Below are 21329 nucleotides of genomic sequence, written 5' to 3'. Positions count from 1 at the left end.
CCACGACCAGCACTGCATTTGTAGAAATTGGGTCATCAAGACAATAATTCATTGCTTCACATAGATATATAGGTCTCTAGTCCATGTATCTGCACAGCGGCAGACGATACTTCTCAATAGCCCAGTACGGCCTGCGCACGCCACTCCACTCGCCCTCCAGCGTGGGGACCTCGAACTCCTCCCAGTCGGCATCGAACCCGGCCTCGAGCAGATCGATCTCCACCACCTTCTGGTAGACATCGTAACTGATCTGGCGATCGGCGCCCATGCCGTTGAAGAAGCTCCACTTGCCCTCCTGCTCCAGCAGGCCGATGACCTGCTCGGTGAAGAACTCGCGGAAATCCGCGTACGACTCGGCGAAGGTGTCGTAGTAGATGGCGTCGAACATCTCGCCCTCGGCCACGAGCGCGGGCAGGACCTCCTGCCACCGGCCCTCGTGGATGACGACGCCGGGCCGCTCGTGCCAGCCCTTGCGCTTCATCTCCGCGACGACCTCCGGGTGCGCCTCGACGATGTGGTGCGCCGCGGGGGTTTGGTCCTGGAAGAACCCGTCGACGATGCCCATGCCGTGGCCGATGTTGAGCACCCGCAGCCCCGGCGCCGGCAGCAGCGCCTGCGCGGATTTGCGCATGATCTCCGTCTCCCACGCCATCATCACGCCGTTCTGGTCCTGGTCCAACAGCCGGTCGTGTTGGAAGGTCAGCCCGGAATCGAGGTAGCGGGATTGCGTGACGTCTGGGTTGGTGGTGGTGGTGGTGGTGGGCTCTTCGGTGGCAGTGGCGGTAGTAGTAGCAGCGCTGGCATCGACCAACTCCGGTACTGTTTCCTGCTGCTCCTCCGCCTGCACATCCTCACCCTCACCCTCCTGCATCTCCTCATCCTCACCCTCCTCCTCATCATCATCATCCCCATCCGACAAAGCCTCATACCCAAACCCATCCAACCGGCCCAGCAACAACTCCGCCCGCACCCCAGCATCCACCAGCGCCTCGTACACCTCGCGCAACCCCAGCCGCCGCGCAATACACCCCGGCGTCTCTCCGTTACGATCCAAGTCATTCCAGATCGCGCCCTCCAACAACAAGAACCGCACCGTCTCCAGCGCGGCCTTCTCTACCTCCGCCGTACTGGTGGCGGTGGGCGTGGCATGGTCCGCGGCCCCGTTCACAGCGGGTTGCGAATCCTCGTCCTCCTCGTCCGGCTCGCAGGCGGCCACGGCGGAGTGGAGCGGCGTGAGCCCCGTCTCCGGGTCGCGGGCGTTGACCGGGTTGGCGAGGGCGGGGGATGGGTTCGTGCGGATCAGGCGGCGGAGTTGGGCCAGGTCGTGCTGCGAGGCGGCCAGCAGCAGCTCTTGGATGTCGGTGTCGACGTTGATGGTGAGGTCGTCGGGCGTAGGGTCCATTTTTTTTTCTGTGATTTCTGTGTCCCCGGGGTGAGCGTTCTGTTTGGAATTTTGGGAGGGGAGCTGTTAGAAGTTGGGTGGTTTTGACAAAGGAGGAGAGGGGGAGGGTTATGGGGGAGGTATAGTATTGCCCAGTGCAGGCGGGGTCGGATGGGATTGCCTTGGGGGTATGGGTTCTGCGAAGGGAGAGAGCTTACCTTATTGTGATTTGAGGAGGGGAGGTATTTCTCAATGGAAGAGAATTGTTGCCAGGTCTTCAATTATAGACCTCTGTTGTTGCGGGGAAGAAATATTGATGAGGAGAAAAGTTTCAAGCTGCGATCTGAAAAAAATCCGCCCGCCGCTTTCGTTCCCCGCTGACGATCCCGCGGCGGGCACGATTCGATAAGAAAATGCTACTCAAAACACTTTTTTTGCCCTCAGAAAGACATACACTGTAGTCCATGCGGAACACAATGAAAAGAGAAGAGAAACTGTTCGCCTGGTTGCTCTGAGAATCCTGCAAATAACTGACTATTTGTACAAAAAACGTCCCCCCCGCATCTCCTTGACCGCGCGCAACCTAGAATAGCGCCAAGGCCCTCGTTATAAGAAACAAACCCATTAGAGTCAAAACAAATCCGATCGATCGCCTACCACCGGTCCATGCATCTCTGGCCCTTACTGCTTATCCTCCCCGCCTGCATTCACGTTCAGGCCCAGACCCTGCGAGTCCAAGTACAACTTGTTCTTGCCGCTGTGCTCACCCAGGATCTGAGCGATGTGTCGGGCGTTCTCAATCTTACGCAGCTCAATGTAGCTCTTGCTCTTCTTGATGGCATCACCGATCAGCTCAGCGGAGCGGGCCTCACCCTGAGCGCGGACGATGAAGGCTTGCTTCTCTTGACGAGCCTTATCAACCAGGAACGCAGCCCGCTGAGCTTCCTGCTGGGCAACTTGCTTGGCCTCGACGGCGGCGGTGAATTCGGGGGAGAAGGTAAGGTGCTGCAGTAGAGGAAAGCATTAGAGGGAGAACGATTGAAGTAGAAAAATGGCATATGACGTACCGTTAGGGAGACATCGTCCAGGGCGATGTTGAAGCGAGCAGCCCGACGGGCAAGGTTATCCCGGACAAGACGGGCAACGTTCTCACGCTGAGTGATAAGCTGACTGGCGTTGAACTGGGCCACCACACTCTTCAACACCTCGTTGACAATGGACGGCAACACCCGCTCATCGAAGTCTTGGCCGAGAGTACGGTATATTTGAGGAAGAGCATCCACGCGGGGTCTGGACAGGACACGGCAGGTGATGTTCACCATCTGCAAGTCCTTGGTACCGGTAAGGGAAGCGATGTTGCGCGGCTTTGCGCGCACGTTATAGACAATCGGAGTCTCAACCCAGGGGATCCGGAAGTGAGTTCCTATTTGGAACGAGTCCTATCAGCGGATGAAACCGGAAAAATAGCTTCAAGAACTAGACGCACCTTCAGTGTAGATCTCCTTCTGCACACCACCGAAGCGGGAATACTTGATAGCACGGTGACCACCGTCAACTAGAGAACCCACCCCGTTAGCTCAAAACAGCTTCCCACAAAGCTACCCGATTGAATTGCAGGCCTTCTCACCGTTGAACAGACAGTCAGAGGCCAGGAAGATAGCTCCAACACCGACAAGCAGGGCGCCAGCAGCTCCGAAGCCGCGTCCACCGCCGCCGCCAAATCTCTTGAGGTGAGAACCGCCGCGGTTCTGCAGGAGAACCTGGAGTCTCTCCCACTGCTCCCTAGGATTCTGAGACATGGTGAAAGATGAAAAGATGAGGGTGAATGTGGTATGAGCGAAGCGGAGGGGAAAAGAGAAGCCAACGGGGAAAGAGGCAGGATGGAGGGAAGTGGAAGTTCGCGGCAAATCGCCCGATTCTGACACCGCCTTGGCAGTTTTCCGTACAACATCATCTTTCCCGCTTTCATTGTTTCGCGCTTTTTCCCACTCACCAAACATCGCAATCATGGCCCCGCAAAGGAATAACGGGACGAGTATCTTCCTGGGGAATATTCCCTACAGTATGTGCTCTGCCCCCTCCACCATGTCACCGAAGACACACAAATGCCAGCAGCTCAGCTCCCTCATAACCAAAACATTGTCCCCGTCGAACATCTGCTGACCCGAACACCTTTCACAACCTCTCCAGACCTCACCGAGGAACAAATCAGAGACATCCTCGGCACCGCCGGCACAGTCACGAAGTTTCGTCTTATGATCAACCAGGAAACCGGCAAACCGAAGGGATATGGATTCGCCGATTACGCCGACGCCGACTCCGCAGCCTCTGCCGTGCGCAACCTGAACGACTACGAGGTCATGGGTCGCAAGATCCGCGTCGACTGGCCCCATAACAACGAGAAGGACTCCGTGCCGCCCGAATACCTCCACCAGAACGCCGGCCCCGCGGGCGCTGCTGCGGGACAACAAGACGGCCTGGGCCTTGGCGGCGCCGGGGGAGCTGGCGGCGCGCAGCCCGCGCATGCGCCGCTGCCTCCTCTGCCCCCGGGTGTGGAGGTGCCGCCGCACCTGGACTGCCCCAACGCCATCTCGCAGACACTCTCCTCCCTCCCTCCCAACCAGCTCCTCGATGTCCTCCAGCAGATGAAGTCCCTGGTTATGGCCGACCCCGCCCGCGCCACGGAGCTCCTCCGCCAGGCGCCCCAGCTCGCCTACGCCATCTTCCAGGCCTTGCTCCTCATGAACCTGGTCGATTACAGCGCCCTCGGCTCGGTCGTGGAACAAGCCGCCGCGCAGACCGCCGCAGCTGCACCACCACCACCGGCCGCCGCCGCCGCCGCCGCCGCCGCAGCGCAAGCTTTCCAGAACTTCCCCGGCCAAGTGTCCACCCCGCCGATGGTCTCCGCGCCTTTCGGACAGCAGCAGCCTCCGCAGGCGGCGCCGCAACAGGCAGCCCCGCAAGCCATTCCCGGCCAGGAAGAGCTGCTGCAGCAAGTCCTGAGCATGCCGCAGGCCGCCATCGATGCGCTGCCCCCGATGGAACGCAGCCAGATCCTGCTCCTGCGTCAGCAGTTGATGCAGGGTGGGATGCGTTGATGATGACGATGATGACCAAATCCTGTTCTTTTTTTTTTTGTTCTCGCTCTTCAAATTTCGGGCGGCATCGGTGGTACAGTCCTTTGTTTTCAGAGAGAGCGTGTTAGTATCCCTTCTTCTTCCCCCCTCCTCTTCTACAACCACCTAATCCCAGTTTGAACAGTGATATCGGCAGCAACAGCAGCAGCATCGTCTTGGTTCGCTTTGTGTTTTCGCTTCGATGAGTTCGCAACAAACTGGAATGGCGCAAACGGGGTGTCTTTTTCTCTCGTCCCTATGGGGTCCTGTTTTCTGGGGGGGTTTCACCAAAACCATCGGATCTGTACTTTACATATCACTTCTTGCCTTGCGGACACTACCTTTTTTCATCAAGCGAGTTGTGGCAGATATCCCAAACGTTGAATTGTTTTTTATCTTGGTCCGTAGACACATTGTAGAATTGACGTAGTAGCTGTAGACGCGCATATCTTGCTCCCGCGTGGAGCGAGTGCTTCACAGCTATCCACGAGTCTACAACCTTAACACGGAGAGCTACATGAGAAACAAATCAGTATATAGTAACATCATCTCCTAGAGAACATGGTAACTCTTGCAGACTGTATATAATACCTCTCCTATACCGTAATCGAACACGCAAAATTGTAGTAAGCGCATCACAGCCCCATGATATTCTGCTTCAAGTTGTTCTCCACACCTCCTTGCCTTCAGCACAGCAAATCCATCTATAAAACCCCACCAATCTCCACAACAGTCCACTCCATTCCACCCCCCAAAAACCAAAATGAAGCCCTCTAAACACCACAAGATTCCCGTCTTCATGGCGCATACCCAGAACACCAGAGCAAGAAACCCCAACCTCGCAGTATCCATAATCCATAACACAAGACCCCGATCCCAGAGATCCAGCTAGAGCACTCCAAACAACCAATATCCTTTCCCAACCCCAGAAAGTACTATATTCTACAACGAACGCCTAGAAGATCGACGTCAAAGATAGAACCATCATCCCGCAAGAGAGAATCAACATCCCAACAAAGCACCGCTCAAATCTCATCTGCCCTCTCCCAAAACCAACAACAGAAGAGCATATAGAAATCCCCCAACCCCATCTCCCTTCGCTAACGTTCTCGATCCTGGGATCTTCAATATTCATTGCATCTATCACAGAGGGATCAGTCCAGAAGAATATCCGCCTGGAAGATAAGAAAGCAGGGACTAGATGACGCTTGGGCAATGTTCCAACGGAAGGTCATTTCATGGTGGTAGCCACCGCACCTGGTGTTATGAACATACGTTACCTAGTATCCTTTGGACATATCATTCTGGAATGGGAACCAGAGAAGTTGCAGACATGGTCAAGAGCCACACTGATCAGTTACCTTCTTCCTCCGAGTTGCCCAGATCATAGAAATCGACAGAGGTAATTTAGAGGCGGAGTCTTCGGCCCATTTCACTTCCCCAAGCGAAGAATGGTTTCATGTTCTGGTTACAGGACTTTGCCTGGTGATCTGTTTACCAAACCTCCTATCTCATATACCAGCCTCATCAGCGTAGACGTGGACATCCATACGGACAACGATAGTACAGTCATCTGTGATTAGGACTTGATAGAACGAAAAACTGTTCCTTTACACGTAAGACTCAAAGAGATACTAGCATCAGAAACGAAGCAGTTGCCATTGCTACAACCCATCATATCCACCTTGCACCTGACCATGGGCTCATCGCAACAGGTTGTAACAACAGCAACACATTCACTAGGCCACACAACAAACACTCCTCCAAGACCTTGCAAATTTTCAGTCATCTTATTTCACATTACCTTCCCCACCCACACACATTTCTTTGTCTTTGTTTTTTCTACTCTCACTTTTCTTCCTCCCCTCTCACCTATCTCCTTCGGCATAAACTTCTTCCATCAACACCACGTGACTCATTCGAACCCTCATAGATTCATCTCTCTTTCAAAGATCCTAAATCACATCACAGAACTGAAATTGGATTGTGCTCTCTCTCACACGGAGGTGACTCTCTCACTTCTTCCCACCAAGAAGAAAAGAAAGATGCCTCCAGCGAGGAAGAGGGCCTCGTCCCAGGAGGAGGGCCCGCCGCCCAAACGATACCAGCTCCTCCTGACAGACACCCCCGATGACCAGGCAATGGCTGCAATGGAAGAGCTGGACCCAATCAACCCGGAGTTCGTCAGAACGCTGCCGTACTCTGGTGAGGGAACGACGGCGAGATCCCAGATGGCCTGGCACCTGCCGCCCATGCACAAACTGAGCGACATCTTCAAGTCGATCACCCAACGAGCAATGGAGCTGGGCTTAGACAACTACCTGACCCACGTCGGTTCCAGACCTCTCCGCGTAGTCACTGTCTGCTCTGGCACCGAAAGCCCGTTGCTGGCCCTGGAGATGGTGCAGGAAAGTAAGTTTTTGCCAGCCCTCATTGCTAGTGCCATCACCATCAGGATGACTGACAAACCCACCTTTTCTTGTTTGCAAGATCTGCGAAAGTTCCATAATAGAGAGCTTGCATTCGAACACCTTTTCAGTGCCGAAATTGTACCCTTCAAACAGGCTTATATCGAACGTAATTTTCATCCCCCGTTGCTTTTTCGCGACGTAACCGACTTGAAAGGTCGCGTAGCGTGAGTTCTCTTTCTTGATTTCGATCTCTCAAATGAAACTTGTTTCTAACTCCTCCCCAGCCAAACGGCATATGGATCTTGGGCCAAGATACCCAAGGATGTCGATCTTCTTGTCGCAGGCTTCTCGTGCGTGGACTTCTCAGTTTTGAACAACAGGCAGAAGACGCTCGACGAGACGGGTGAATCCAGCGGGACCTTGCGAAGTATCCTAGCATATGCCAAAGCGTACCGTCCACGCCTGGTCATCCTGGAGAACGTGAAAAGCGCTCCGTGGCCCACAATCAAACAATACTGGACGGACATCGGCTACTCTGTCGTACATTGCGCCGTCGACACAAAAGCATATTACCTGCCGCAGACGCGCGAGCGAGGTTACATGTGCTGCGTTGATTCCCAACTCCTGCAGCAAACTGGTCTCTCTACAGAGAGTATGCTGTCGTGGTCTGATCTGATGTCCAACTTCGCACGTCAGGCGAGCTCCCCAGCAGGGATGTTTCTCCTTGATGCCAATGATCGAAGGCTGCATCAGATTGCCAATAGCTTAACATTCCCCGCGTACCGGGGTCGTGCGTGGGAGAAATACGAAGTCCGCCATCAAGCGTATAGACAGACTGAGCACCTTGGGTACAAGCGTCCATATACCAGGTCGCTGGACAACGGGACTTGTCTAACACCAGACTACAGCTGGCATCTATGGAATAGGTCCCTAGTAGAGAGAGTCTGGGACACCCTCGACGTGAACTTCTTGCGCAAGCTCAAGGAAGGTTACGACATGACCTACAAAGAGTAAGTTAGCTTCGAGGATCCTCAGAGCCGTAGAAGAGTGCTAAGCTGACCGACCTTAGGAGATGTATTGATCTTTCCCAGGGTATTGAACGCGAAATAGACCTTCGTGCCTTTGGCCTGGTCGGCTGCATCACTCCTGCCGGTGTCCCCTATCTTACCAGCAGGGGAGGACCACTCTGCGGAGTCGAAGCTCTTGCCTTGCAGGGCCTACCATTGGATAGACTTTTGGTCACACGCGAATCTACTCGTGAACTGCAAGATCTCGCGGGTAATGCCATGAGCTCAACGGTCGTCTGTTGCGCGATGCTCTCGGCACTGATACTAGCACACCTAGTCCTTCGTGCTGGTGAACAGTCTTCCGCATCCCCTGAAGTACAGGCCAAGCGCAGAACTCTGTGCCCTCGAGACGACTGCCACATGATAAGTGATGACATGCAACTTACCCACGCCGTCGAGGTAGATACCCAAGAACTTCAAACTCAGGCTGCAATCAGCGCACGCTACTGCATGTGCGAGGGACAATTGGATGTTGAGACAAAAATTCTTCGATGTACCCTCTGCGGACATACAGTTTGTTCGGCCTGTGGCGGCAATCCATCGCATGTCTTCGAACCTTGGTCTGACATAAAGCGCATCCCACCCATGGAATTCGTCAGTGACCTAAGAAGACTACTGCCGGCGCGCTTGGTTCTGACTGGTATCTCTCGCGATATTTACTCCAAGTTTGTAACAGAATTAGGGACTTGCCCATCGCAGATTTGGTCACTTTTTTGGCAAGTCATAGACTCCAGCATCGATGGTGAATTTTCACTCTTGGACATCAAGCGCAGTGATGTGTGGACCGTTCAATATGAAGGTCAAATGTCGAGACTGAATCTTGTGATAAGTGAAGGCGGCCTTGAGTGGCTTCTCTATGCTTCCCCCCCAAGTCACAAGCCGTCTCTGTCCCTCATCCGAGAGATCCTCTCCAAGCCAATTGCACGGCTCAGGCCAGAGCGTGGTTCTCTCCTGAAGGGCGAATGGGAAGTATGTACTCTGATCAGCCTCCAGGGCCGGTTTAATGTATGCGGGGGTGGGCTCCAAATCGATAGCTACGAAGTTAGAAGTGGCCATCAAGATCCGCGATTCGCCGGTTCAAAAACTTGGACGCGTATTGAAATTCAGGGCTCCGACGAAGATGTGCAAAACTTGGATGCCGATATTCGAGGGTCATATGAACTTTTGCCAGAATGTGGGACCGCATTCGCATCCTTGCATAGGAAAGTCACAGCTGGGGAGGAACCTGTTGTTTATCTTTTCTTGGATTCGACCAAGCTTGGAAAGCCTGAAAATGACTCTTTTGTTTTCTCTTTTGAACATCGATTCATCTCTGGATATGATCGACGAAGAACGATTGCCGAAGTATCGCACACTTGGCGCTCTTGGAAAGCGAGCGACGTACCCGAGTCTATTCCTGTCTATCACCGCAAGTGGATCTACGCACCAGCTGTGTCTCTGACCCCTCATGCTCCCGATGCTTCTATTGAGTGCCATAGCTTGGCACCTGACAGCAAGATTACCACCTGCGATTCCGACTGTCAGAATGCCAATACCACCTTGCTCTCATTCAAACTGCCAATGACAGGGACGCAACTAGACAATTCAAACGACCAGTGGGAGGCGATAGATCCAGTACACTCGGCTTCAAAGCTGCGAGACGTCTTTTGGTTATTTCAGAAAGCGGCAGGCTTCAGTCCTTTTGAAGAGTGGCAGGATTTCATTCACGTGCAGATCGTGAAAGAGGGCAATCGATCAATCTGCGATGTATGCGCACCACCCAAACCACGGTTTCTGCCGGGTAGAGATCGACGGGGCCGTATGGTTACTTACGAAGACCCGTATGATGCAGCCCTATATGAGCGCCAGATGAAGCTGAAGCCTTCTACGTTCCTGTTCTTCCGTCGCATTTGCCAAACAGGCTCTGGTGATCTGTGTGTCACTCTCAATATCCAAGTTCTGCTTCATCAGGCGTATGACCGGTTGTGTGGTTCTGAGGTGGTCGAAGGGGCTCGGTTCCAATGGCGCCTCTTGCCCAACTCATATGACACACGAAATCACTGCTTCTCAAATCTCAGCCTAACCAGCAACCGCCACGACTTTCCATCTCTTCAACCCCCTAATTTCCGTTTGAAGTTAAGACCTGAGCAGTTGCGGTCCTTGCGTTGGATGATTGATCAGGAAAGTGACAAGAACGCACCATTTTTGGAAGAAGAAGTAGAGGAGGCACTCCTTTCGCAGATGATGTGGCGTGCTGAGGCTAGAGTTCTTGTTCCCAAAACTATCCGGGGAGGTGTCCTCGCAGATGATGTCGGCTACGGCAAAACCGCCATCATCCTGGGATTGATCGATATGCAACATGAGAACCTTCGGACGCCGAGCTTAGGCCCAAAGGATGGATTCATTCCCGCAAAAGGCACCCTTGTCGTTGTACCTGGAGTAGTGTTGAGACAATGGGAGTTGGAAATCAAGAAATTCTTGGGGTCCAGGTATAAGGTTCTTGTCATTGGCTCAGTACAGAACCTCTCAAAAGTCCCCATCAAGAACATCCTCCTCAGCGACATCATATTGGTGTCTTGGACTGTCTTCAACGGCGATGCCTACTATAACAAATTGAAGAACCTGACTGGAACGTCACGGGTGCCTGGGAATAAGGCTCGCGATTTTGAGAGTTGGTTCACGGATGCACTGGCCTCGCTAAAGGATCTAGTTCGTGTCCTGACAGAAAACGGCCCTGGTGCCTTTCTCAATGCTATCCGCTCAAAGCGCCAAGATGCCGAAGTAAGCCAGGGGCAGGCCACATACTTGCCATCTAAGAGGTTTAGAGGGAAATCATATGTTGATGCGGTTCAAAGCCGGTGCAACAGTGCTGATCATAAGGAACATGACGGCGACATTTCTAGTGCTGAAGAAGATGCAGACCATATGGAAGACGAAAGTGACGAGTCATTGAAGGCTAGGGTGCATCAGTGTTTGAGATATCTGCCCTCCAAGATGTTAGTCTCCGACGACGATGGCGACTCGGAAGACTCAGCCAGCCCAAACTCAGCATCCGATGATCCTGAGGGACAGGTATCGACAACTAGCAACAACAAAAGCGGGAAACTTGGCCGCTCGGAGTCTAGCAAGGAAGTCTGTAAGACATGGAACGATCTGAAGGAGTTCAATATCAATGGCCAGCCGAATCAGGCCTGGACAGAGGTCAAGATTCTTTGCCTCCACGCTTTTGCTTTCAGTCGCCTTATCATTGACGAGTTCACATATGCAAGCGATGAGAGACTCGAATCCTTCCTGGCACTCGAAGCTGGCTCGAAATGGATTTTGTCGGGAACTCCGCCTTTGAATGATTTTGCGGATGTCAAGTCCATTGCACCATTTATGGGTGTCCATCTGGGGATAGACGATGATGAGTTCAAGTCGCAGAACGGTCGACTCAGGTTGCTGTCCAATCAGCGATCCGATGCAGAGAGGTTCCAGTCCTACCGAACGACCCACAGCGAGGCATGGCATCGAAATCGCCACGAGATTGCACAAAGGTTTCTGAGCCGGTTCGTTCGCAGAAATGTTCCGGAGATTGGCGAGATCCCCTTCACTGAACATGTCATCTTGGTCCGCCCAACACCGGCTGAACAAGCACTCTACTCCGAGTTGTACAGGCAATTGGAAGCATGTGATGGCAAGCTTCGCCGTCAGGTCAAGTCTCGATTCGATGGCGATCAGGCTAGTCGGCTAGATGCAATCCTCAGTACTAGCACGAGCTACGAGGAAGCACTACTCAAGCGCTGTGCTTGTCTCGCTGTCGTTGGTAATTGGACTAAGACCAGGGCGCCAGAAGTCACGACCTGCGAATCTCTCATCGAGCTCAGAAAAGAGGAGATTGCTGACTTGCGAGAAGAACTCGTGAAGAACCTGAGATTAGCAGCGTGGATGTATTGCGAGTGTGATTCACAATCTGCAAGGTTTGACAAATTCGTCGACGCCGTCACCGGTCACAATTTTGGGGACAACTCGGTGACAGAAGCCGTTTGCTCTCTTTTGGACGACGCAGTCCGCTCATCGAAGCCGAACCATTGGAAAGAATTCTTCGCGCCTCCTACCAAAGTCGATCCACAGCAGTTGGCAGACGAAAAGAACAATGGCAGTCTTACCATCAGCCCCGATACTCAGAAACGTGCAACAAGAGGAAGATCATCGAAGGCCCCGCGGTCAAAGAAGTCCGCCGGCCAGGAAGAGAATGTTGACAGCGACACAGCACTCCCAGAAAGACCTGCAGGGCTGGCTGAGATTGAGCCACAGCTGCGCGAAGTTACAACTGCCATGAAAGGGATGATTGACGAATGGGTATCGCGCAAGCGTGGCGTAAGATTTCTCAAGAAGACACGGTCAATGCAGATCTGCGGGCAGATTTCCAAGTGCTCTGGTTGTAATAGCCAGCCTGAAACCCTCGACCAGTTGAGCCTATTGGGTTCTTGTGGTCATTCGCTGTGCAAAGACTGCATCTCGCAGGCTGTGCAGAAAGAGGAATGCAGTGTGGAAGGATGCCGCGGTTCCGGCAAGTTTTACAATGTCATCCCGATGTCCACGCTTGAGCGCGAGTGCGTCGACAGAGAGACCACATTTGGTGGCAGTAAACTGGACAAGTTGATTGAGATTGTCCGCGGCACTCCGCAGGGCGAGCGGATCCTCTTATTTATTCAATTCCCGGATCTGATGCAAGCCGCCGCCAAAGCATTGAATCTCGCCAAGATCAAACACACCATGATCACGGCAGTGGAAGGTAGGTCCACCGCAAAGCTCGAAAAGCTACAGGCGAGCGGATTCGGGCAGGCAAAGGTGTTGATTCTAAACCTTGGAACCGAGTTGGCTGCGGGGTTGTAAGTCAGAACAGATTCCTCTCGCAAAGGGTTCGTGGGTGTCTAACTTTCAGTTATAGGAACTTACAGCAAGCAAACCACGTTATTTTCCTGTCACCCTTGCTGACACAGACTCAATATGATTACGACTCGACTATGACCCAAGCCATCGGCCGCAGTCGACGGTTCGGTCAGAGCAAGCATGTTCACATCTACCACCTGCTGGCCAGGAAGACCATTGATGTGAACATCTTCGAGAACCGTCGCGACAAGGTCCTTATCGAGAAGAATGGGAAGCCTGTACTAGTCACGCAGAACGAAGCCGCAAATGAAAAACGAGTAGTTGTGGAGGACAGCCACTGACTGAAGACGAAGCAACTTAGGTTGTGTTGAAGATATGTTGGTTGTTCGGCGATCAGCATTTGGTGTTGATCCTGGATCTGTCTTGTCATCTTGAATGCCATGTATGTACGAGTTAATGACAGCCAAGTTGCAGCGATAGCATTCAAAGCAGACTCATGAATGTTCTTACCAGTACTTTCTCGGTAGACTTTTCAAAGCCATGTGGAAAGCCTCGTACTAGGATTCCACGGGCACCTTCCTCAGATGCCTATAGGGCGCTTGAGATCATGCTGGGGAAGGCGCAACCGACCCCTACACCCGACATTCCGGTGTAGGGGTCGGTTGGGGAAGGGATCGAGATGGTACGGAGCTCGAGCACAAAGTCCAGAAGTATTGGAGGCGTGTTGTCTTTGTCGGTCACATGATACGTATCTTTGATGACATCTGACGACTAAGCATGTTGTGATAAGGTGTTTCGATTAGTCGTATAATCTGGATTAGGAATATTTTGCAGGAATTCGGTAACATAGAGGCAACGCGATTCCGGTGAATGAACAACTAAAAGACTCCATTGGGTACTGCTAACAAAACCTTCTATGGCAGATCAAACGACTCCCACCATGACCCGGTCTCCCACCTTACGCAACAGGAAGCAAGCGAATATGAAGCACGACGTACTGTACATGAGCATCATCCGAGTTGCTGTGTCTGAAATTTACCGGCCAGGAATGTTTTTAAAAATGAAAAGGAAATAAGATATAGAACGTTGAAAAGGGAAAACATGAGGGAAAACTATCGAACCTTCCAACGCACGGCATCGAAGAAACTGTATTCAAATTATAGGCTGACGTTCATTTATTGCGCGGGCTGATCCAGGGCTCCATCCTTTCTCATCATCGTCTCCGGGTCCCAGACGGGGTCCACTAGGTTCGTCAGGCCGGCGCTGTTCTCGCAGGTCTGTCTGCCGGTCAACGGGCCGGGGGCGGGCACCTTGACGGACTGGCCGGCCTCGGCAGCGGTTGCCGACTCCTTGAGCGCGGTGAGGAGAGTCTTGATGGATTCCGGGGTGAGATCCTCGTAGTAGTCGTCGTTGATCTGGACCATGGGGGCGTTGACACAGGCACCCAAGCACTCGACCTCGACGAAGGTGAAAAGGCCGTCTTCGGTGGTGTGTCCGGGGGTGATGCCCAGGTGTTCCGTGATAGCCTTGACGATCTTGTCGCTACCGCAACCGCCGAGCTGGCAGGGTGTCTGTAGGCGGGGTGTCAGTGACTGCGCCGGGTTTAAGCAATGGCATGGTTTCACAACGTACCGTCGTGCACAGCTGGACAAAGTACTTGCCAACAGGCTCACGGTTGTACATGGTATAGAAAGTTGCGACTTCGTAGACACGCATGGGGGGCATCTCGAGGAGGCGGGCGACCTCGTTCATGACGCTGATGCTGGTGTAGCCGTGCTGCCGCTGGCCCAGATCGAGAATGGGCATAACAGCACCCTTCTTGTACTGAGGGGGATAGCGCTTGAGGATCTCATCGATGAGCTTGAGGTTCTGGTCGTTGAACTTGAACGGGATGGACGGGTTGTTGTCGGGCTTGTTGCGGTGCTAGTGAAACCAAACCGTTAGCCTCAATTATATCAACCACAACGAAGGTCACTCTTGTTTAGCGATTGTGACCGAATACTTATCCGATACAACCGCGAAATCCGGATGGTGACCATGCTGGCGGATGCAATTGCACATACCACGGCAAGGGAGTCGCTGCAGCGTTGCGGACCAGCCGAGAAAGGTCTGAATTGAGTCTTGGGGAAGTTCTGGAAAAGCTGGCGGCCAGTCCGCGGGACGGCGGGGAAGAGTTTGGAAGCCATTGCCGGTAGCGACGGGGAGAATTGAAGGGGTATTGGGGGCGAGCAGAAGAGATTCGATCTGGTGGATTGAAGGTGAGCGCTCGACTTGGAGTCGAAGAGGCGTTTTGCGGAAGCTACAGCTGACCAATCACCGCCGACAGATTACTCCCCGCCTTGTGCCAATAAAAGAGAATAACTCAGCAGCATCATGGCGATTAGACAACCTTGAAGCATCATGCATTCAACTTCACCATCTCCCTTCGACAAGCTTTGCAACTTTATAGCGAGGCTTAATTATTTTTCTCATATTTGCGATGTTTTATCCTAGAACTAATGACAGCCACTACCTCGCAATTTCCGAAAACACGAACCTCCCGAAACATCCTCCCAACGCCGCACGTCCATTCTTCGATACCAGATCAAATTACACATTCTCCATCTTGTAAACCTCATACGCAACCTCCTCATACGGATGGGCCTTCACCAAAGCCTCCACAGCCTGCAGCATGATCGACCGTCCCAAGCACATAACCTCCACCTTCATCTCCTCGACATACTCCACGTCGCCGACCGAACCAATTGCGGGATTGGCACCCTCTCCTGGCAAGAACTGTCCGGTGCCCGGTGTCTGGAAGCAGCATTTGGAATACTTGCCGCCAGGAAATTTTCCGGCCCCGGTAGCGAATACCGCATCCTTGCAAACGTCAAGGTGGGAGTGCGGCACGAAGAAAACGAGTTTGTAGCGGTCGGGAATATGCTGGGTGGCCATATTTCGGACACGGTGGGATTGAAATGTTGGGGTTTTTCGTAGGAGCTGGGAGGTTTCGATGAAAGTGGGGTACCGGTAGGTGGTAGCAGCAGCTTTAGATGCGGTAGAAGAAAAGGTTGATCTCGAGAGGAGAAAGCTCGAGGATGAGCAAGTCCGGATGAAGTGGCGTAGAAGAGGCTGCGATACAATCGCGCGGGAAGCCGGACGGCCCAACATTGGCACGAGGGGTTGTTCTAGCTTCACCAGGGGTCTGCTACAGTACACGGTTGACTTCATCTGCCCGATGCGCAGCTGATACAGTGACGTCCTCACGGTCCTAAAATCTTGGCAATCCCTGCAGTGTTCGTTACTAATCTCGTCCTGACTGATAGACCAGACAATAGAAATCGAACTCACGTCGCAAAACTTACAGAGGATAATATAGTCATCAAGTCATCAATTTCACATATATCTGCATTTTCTCTCCCGTCTACCGGAGGGAATTAAGTTTCAAGCATTACGAGACTGCAATAATTCATGCGCATCATCATCTCATTACATGTACCGAATCTATCTAAATTCTAGTCTACAGACATTTATACTCTAAGCCAGAGTAGCGAACTTCTCGACGTGGGCATCGATCCGCTGCAGCAGTTCCTGCTTGCGGTCCTCACCAATCCAGCTCTCGGTGACACTGTTGACAGCAATCGTCTTCCACTCATTCACAGTCAGGTTGAACGCCTCGTGGACCGCGCAGTAGTTGTCCAGGATGTAACCACCGAAGTAAGCCGGGTCATCGCTGTTGAGAGAGAACTTGACGCCGGCATCCAGGAACTTGCGGATGGGCACCTCCGCCACCGTCTTCACGCACTTGAGCTGAACGTTCGACAGAGGGCAGACGGTCAAGAGGATGTTCTCGCGAGCCACACGCTCCAAGAGGGCCGGGTCCTCGACAAGCCGGATACCATGGTCGATGCGCGTCGCGCCCATCTCGAGGGCAGCGGTGATATAGGTAGGATCACCCTCCTCACCGGCGTGGGCGGTGAGACGAACGCCCTTGGCCGATGCGGACAGGTAGATCTCACGGAACATGTCCTTGGGAGGGCCGACCTCGGAGGAAGAGTAGCCGAGGCCGTGGATCACCTCCGTCTCAAAGTGGTTGTTGTCGAGGATGTTCTGGTAGGTCTTCTTCGCAGACTCAACGGGGAGGTGACGAACGAAGCACAGGATGAGGCGGGTAGAAAGACCGAGTTCCTGCTCGGCGCGCTTGCAGCCGGCGACGAAGCCAGCCACGATGGTCTCGTAGGGAATGCCACGGTCCTGGTGAACCTGAGGGTCGAAGAAGACCTCGGCATGGTGCACGCCGTCCGCGTGAGCCTTCTTGAAGTAGGCCCAGGCCAGGTCGGCGAAATCGGATTCCTGGATGAGCACGGACATGCCGATGAAGTAGAAGTGGAGGAAATCGTCCAGGGAGCTGAAGTGGCCATATCTGCTAGTCAAAGTCTCGATAGACTCGTAGGCGGGTTCAGACTTGGGATCAGGCAGCTGGACTTGGTTCTTCTCAGCCAGTTGGAAGATCAGCTCGGGGGTGAGGCAGCCTTCCAAGTGCACGTGGTGCTCGCACTTGGGAAGGCCAAGGAGGAAATCATGCCAGGAAGATTGACACATGTTGGATTGTTTTATGATTAAGGAAAATAAAAGGGTATCTTAGAGGAAAGAAGCAATGCTTGATTTGGAAAAAAAGTACCTAGCAAGAAAACAGCAAAGGAAATCACGAAAGAAAGGAAAAGACTCTGCGGGAGAATCAGAATATAAGGTCTGCACCAGGCTCCATTTTTGCGGAAATCCAAAGGAGATGGTCTCCCAAGATGGCTGCTCGTCCGACTCGGGTGGATTCAATTGGGTCACAGTCGGAATAAAGTCAACGGTGTGGATTGCAGTTGGCCGGCAGCGATCCACCAGGGCGGAATTCTGCAGCCCTTCTGGAAGCACGATCCATGATAAGCTTGTTTGGTGCGGGTGAGAATTTCAGGCACGCCCGCACGTCGGTCAGATACCGAGTCGGAATCGGCCGATGGCCCGGAGGACGGAGAATGTCTTGTTGGGCAGCATGGCATCACCCTTGGTCACTATAACACAGGCCCGACTCTTTGACCAGAACTTGATGGACAACGATTAGCGTTAAGCATGAAACTACCGTTTCGAAGAAAATCTGTTTTTATTGACTGCAAAATTAGGTCGGTAGGTTTGAAGTAACGAACGTGTTGAAGTCGCCCTTTCAGAGGTCTGTAGTGGGGGCGGAGGGGTTATGATTAGAGGCTGTAGATGCGTTAGATGATACCGTAACCATGAATTGTACTCCTCAGCCACTACTGGGAAGAACTTTAAAAAGAATGTCAGGGACGAAAGGGCATTTATACTTGAAAATCGAAAGGAAGCGGGGGTAGGGGCCGGATTTCGTCGGTATTGGGGAAATGCCTGGAAATGTGCAGGATCTAGAATCACCGTAGTGCATTCGCGCCTGCTCTCATCTGCAATGCATGAATGGACTTTCGTTGGCTGTTTTGATCATATCATTGTCAAAAAGATGGGATCAGAGATCAGATATATACATTGACTGCAAAATATTATGAACCAAGTAGTGGCATGAGAAGATGTTCACAATGGAACAAGGTCATCTTCAACCACTGACCTTCTTTTTTGCACTCCGGTGGCAGTGACGAAAGGTAAGTATAAGACAATATTCAACCCATCAAGACATAAATCCAAATGAGAGCGAATCCTGTCTTCAAAATGAAAAACTTGGAAGTTTCGACCTCAAAGTGACCTTCAAGCATGAGCCATCAACTTCTGTAAGGAGAAGCATCCCGCTCATGCAACGGTAACATATCCTCTCGAAAGGCATCGTCATTCTCCGGTATCTTCCGCATACCGTGCTTATTCTTTGGCTTCCTGCAGCAAGCACAACAGCAGATCTTGCGCAGCGGGCTCGGAGGCATCTTCGCGTTGGGTCCCTTGATGATCGCCCCGGGATGGACGATGTTCCATACGACGATGGCAAACCACATGGGCACGGCGTCAAACACGTACATGTACCACTCATGGCGCGGGATGGGGTTGGAGGCGTCGTCGCCCGACGAGAATTCCACCAGCCGGTAGATGATGCGCACGGTGATGAACAGCAGACTCGTGTACAGGGCATACAGCAAGCCGCGCCATTGGGCCTTGGGGCCGACCAGTCGACCCTGGCATGTAAGGTGGAGCATCTGGCGGTGGAACTGGACGGCGATGAAGAGGAAAAGAACAATGAAGAACTGCTGGATTCCGATTCCGCCCATGTAGATATGGATCCCCTTCATCATCGCTGCATTGTCCGCTCCGGGCCCCGCCATGCTACCGCCGATCACTTGGATGACGAAGGAGCCTAGGTCCAGAAGGACGAAGATCATAGCTAACAAGGAGGGTTTGAAGATGCCGATTCGGCGGTCCGGCACGAAGAAGTAGATCATTCGAGCTAGAACCATGTAATCGAATGCATTAACCCCTAAGAAGATGATTAGTACGCTTATCTGGGTGTGAGGAAGAGAGATTTTGAGTGTTTGTGCGTACATAACGGAGATAAAAGAATGAACAACTGGGTGATGGTGGCAAGAGTCGTGTCCTGCTGACTGCGCGTACTCAGCGTGCGGGTGACGAACCCTACACACTCCCAGATCGCGCTCATCAAGATAACCCAAACAAACCCTGCCTTGTGAATAGTGGCTTGAATGAAGTGGGTAATCATCAAGACGCCGAAGAGAACGGAGAAGGCAAGTGCAGCGCCAAAGGACGGGTAGTACTGGTACAGGGCATTGCACTGGTCAGGAGGAACATAGCCGTTGGCATCGGGAGAAACAGTCGGGGTGCAGGTGTTGGAAGGCAGATCCAGCGACAGACTGAGGCTAAAGGGCTTGATGGAGATGGTGGGAACGTCAATTGTGATATGGGGGTCGTAATCATCGGTGGCAGTGGCTCTTCGCTGAAGACCAACATTGGTTGTTGTAGAAGGAGGGAGAGTAGGAGCTGGAGTCGGCGCAGGAGTCGGTGCAACCACAGCAACCACTCGACTTGCCGAAAGGAGCGATAGAAGAAGTAATGAGAGCTGCAGATGCATATTTGTTTGAGGTGGTTTATAGCAACCCGGAGAAAGAAATCACAATGAACACAATGAACGTGGAAGGTGACATGGGGTTGAAAAGGCATTGAAAGAAGGTAGCAAGAGATCAATGCTTACTGATATAGGTTGAAGCTTTCAAGGTTCGTCTCATTCTACCACTGGATTAGGTGACTCAATAATCCATTGTTGATGTTATTCCTGCTGCGGTGATACACGAGGAATCCGCTCTGATTCTATTTCTAGCGTCCACTACTGCAGAGATATAGAGTTGCCTACAATTTGAGCTCCTGCTGGCAGAGTAGACCAGTCGCAACGAAGGACGACAATGGAGCCTTGAGATAGAATCTATGCCCTGGCTCCATCGGCTCCATCCAGAGATCAAGCGTCAAACAACATTCCCCATTTCCCCCTCCACGAATCTTAATTGAGATCCTCCTAGGCTGCCAGATAAGGTCATACCCTCAAGCTGACTGATAATTGGTTGAAAATCAGGTCAAGCAAAGACCCTCAACTCAAGCTGTTGTGCTTGTAGCCTAGCTTTGTTTCAGCTTATACACTGTGGGCAGCCATCAGTTACAAATGAGCTTAGACCCTGTGTCTCAGGCACTGCACACATCTACTCGGCTATGAACAAGGTATCGGACCATTACTGTATCAGTGCGACAGACCTTACCTCGTAGGGACCGCATCGCTCAGCAGGTGGAGAAGAAGTAAGCACTAACCCTTGAAGAGCTACCTCCATCCCATTAATAGCATCACTTCATGTCAATCACCAGTACCCCACATCAGACCAGACCATGTCCATGAAAGCCAGTGTTGAAAGGATTCGCTAGCTTAACCCTTTAATTGAATCCTGCTGTGGCTGTGCAAGTGGATAGTGCTACTGAGGCTCGTCTGCACCGGCACAGTATAGCATCGGCAGCAGCCGACGAAAACACACAAAGGCAAACAGACTAGACTTTGTAGCTGCACGATAATATGGTATCTCTGCCTACAGCAGTCAATTCCAAGATTGTCTAGGTTAGTAGGCTTGACGAAGCGTTGGGTATATGTTCTATTGATTACGGGAACATCTTTGGTCCAACCGTGGCCTCGGATCGTCGCCATGAATACGACTTCGTGCTTGAAATCTGAGCAGGACAATTGACTTCGTTCTTCATCATTCTTGTTAAAAGGACTGTGCCTCCTGACGGCTCCATCCCGTGCTAATGCGCGGATTCAAGAAAGGTTTTGAGGTTGAGAAACCGGCTGCCATTGATGAATAAGTAAATAATGAGACAGACGCAGATCTCTCTCTTAGGGAATGAAAGTCTATATTGACGAGATATGCTATTCTGATTGTTTTCCGTCCCAGATCTGAGCGATTATCACCGCCAGTTGTGCCTCGGCTTGCGTTCACAGACGTCCAACTGCACCTGTTGACTCGAAATC

The 21329-nt window shown here is 52.3% G+C and overlaps 8 protein-coding genes across 8 annotated transcripts; 2 read left to right on the top strand and 6 right to left on the bottom strand.

Moving 5' to 3' along the window:
• Window positions 1–60: 60 nt before the first annotated feature.
• On the bottom strand, window positions 61–1681 carry rmt2 (protein-arginine N5-methyltransferase). Its single transcript, XM_025671122.1, has one exon. The coding sequence runs from the start codon at window positions 1400–1402 to the stop codon at window positions 77–79; it is 1326 nt and encodes a 441-aa protein (XP_025532598.1). The 5' UTR covers window positions 1403–1681; the 3' UTR covers window positions 61–76.
• Window positions 1682–1877: 196 nt separating this feature from the next.
• On the bottom strand, window positions 1878–3248 carry BO86DRAFT_385496 (prohibitin subunit PHB2). Its single transcript, XM_025671121.1, has 4 exons — window positions 3009–3248; window positions 2868–2936; window positions 2449–2804; window positions 1878–2386 (listed from the first exon to the last, which is right to left on the bottom strand). The coding sequence occupies exons 1-4, from the start codon at window positions 3178–3180 to the stop codon at window positions 2063–2065; spliced, it is 921 nt and encodes a 306-aa protein (XP_025532597.1). The 5' UTR covers window positions 3181–3248; the 3' UTR covers window positions 1878–2062.
• Window positions 3249–3379: 131 nt separating this feature from the next.
• BO86DRAFT_385495 (putative polyadenylation factor subunit CstF64) lies at window positions 3380–4874 on the top strand. The gene is made up of 3 exons (XM_025671120.1): window positions 3380–3443; window positions 3572–4581; window positions 4643–4874. Exons 1-2 carry the CDS (start codon window positions 3389–3391, stop codon window positions 4477–4479), a joined length of 963 nt encoding a protein of 320 aa, XP_025532596.1. The 5' UTR covers window positions 3380–3388; the 3' UTR covers window positions 4480–4581; window positions 4643–4874.
• Window positions 4875–6647: 1773 nt separating this feature from the next.
• Window positions 6648–13170, top strand: BO86DRAFT_302650 (putative SNF2 family helicase; the record flags this gene model as incomplete). Its single annotated transcript, XM_025667535.1, has 5 exons — window positions 6648–6909; window positions 6988–7132; window positions 7193–7918; window positions 7978–12828; window positions 12888–13170. The coding sequence occupies 5 exons, from the start codon at window positions 6648–6650 to the stop codon at window positions 13168–13170; spliced, it is 6267 nt and encodes a 2088-aa protein (XP_025532595.1).
• A 526-nt stretch (window positions 13171–13696) lies between these two features.
• Window positions 13697–15052, bottom strand: BO86DRAFT_385491 (complex I 24 kDa subunit family protein). The gene is made up of 3 exons (XM_025671119.1): window positions 14893–15052; window positions 14462–14752; window positions 13697–14400 (listed from the first exon to the last, which is right to left on the bottom strand). Exons 1-3 carry the CDS (start codon window positions 15013–15015, stop codon window positions 14005–14007), a joined length of 810 nt encoding a protein of 269 aa, XP_025532594.1. The 5' UTR covers window positions 15016–15052; the 3' UTR covers window positions 13697–14004.
• Window positions 15053–15298: 246 nt separating this feature from the next.
• BO86DRAFT_385490 (uncharacterized protein) lies at window positions 15299–15988 on the bottom strand. The gene has a single exon (XM_025671118.1). It carries the CDS (start codon window positions 15977–15979, stop codon window positions 15419–15421), a length of 561 nt encoding a protein of 186 aa, XP_025532593.1. The 5' UTR covers window positions 15980–15988; the 3' UTR covers window positions 15299–15418.
• Window positions 15989–16283: 295 nt separating this feature from the next.
• On the bottom strand, window positions 16284–17637 carry aah1 (adenosine deaminase). Its single transcript, XM_025671117.1, has one exon. It carries the CDS (start codon window positions 17408–17410, stop codon window positions 16346–16348), a length of 1065 nt encoding a protein of 354 aa, XP_025532592.1. The 5' UTR covers window positions 17411–17637; the 3' UTR covers window positions 16284–16345.
• Window positions 17638–18560: 923 nt separating this feature from the next.
• On the bottom strand, window positions 18561–19895 carry BO86DRAFT_445135 (RTA1 domain-containing protein; the record flags this gene model as incomplete). The annotated part of the gene is made up of 3 exons (XM_025676423.1): window positions 18561–19286; window positions 19352–19804; window positions 19850–19895. 3 exons carry the CDS (start codon window positions 19893–19895, stop codon window positions 18586–18588), a joined length of 1200 nt encoding a protein of 399 aa, XP_025532591.1. The 3' UTR covers window positions 18561–18585.
• Between the last annotated feature and the right edge of the window lie 1434 nt (window positions 19896–21329).

This window comes from Aspergillus japonicus (genome assembly GCF_003184785.1).
Source record: "Aspergillus japonicus CBS 114.51 unplaced genomic scaffold BO86scaffold_3, whole genome shotgun sequence".
In the NCBI taxonomy this organism is placed as follows: domain Eukaryota; kingdom Fungi; phylum Ascomycota; class Eurotiomycetes; order Eurotiales; family Aspergillaceae; genus Aspergillus; species Aspergillus japonicus.
Note: the sequence above shows the minus strand (reverse complement) of the source record. Positions and strands in the feature narration are given on the sequence as shown.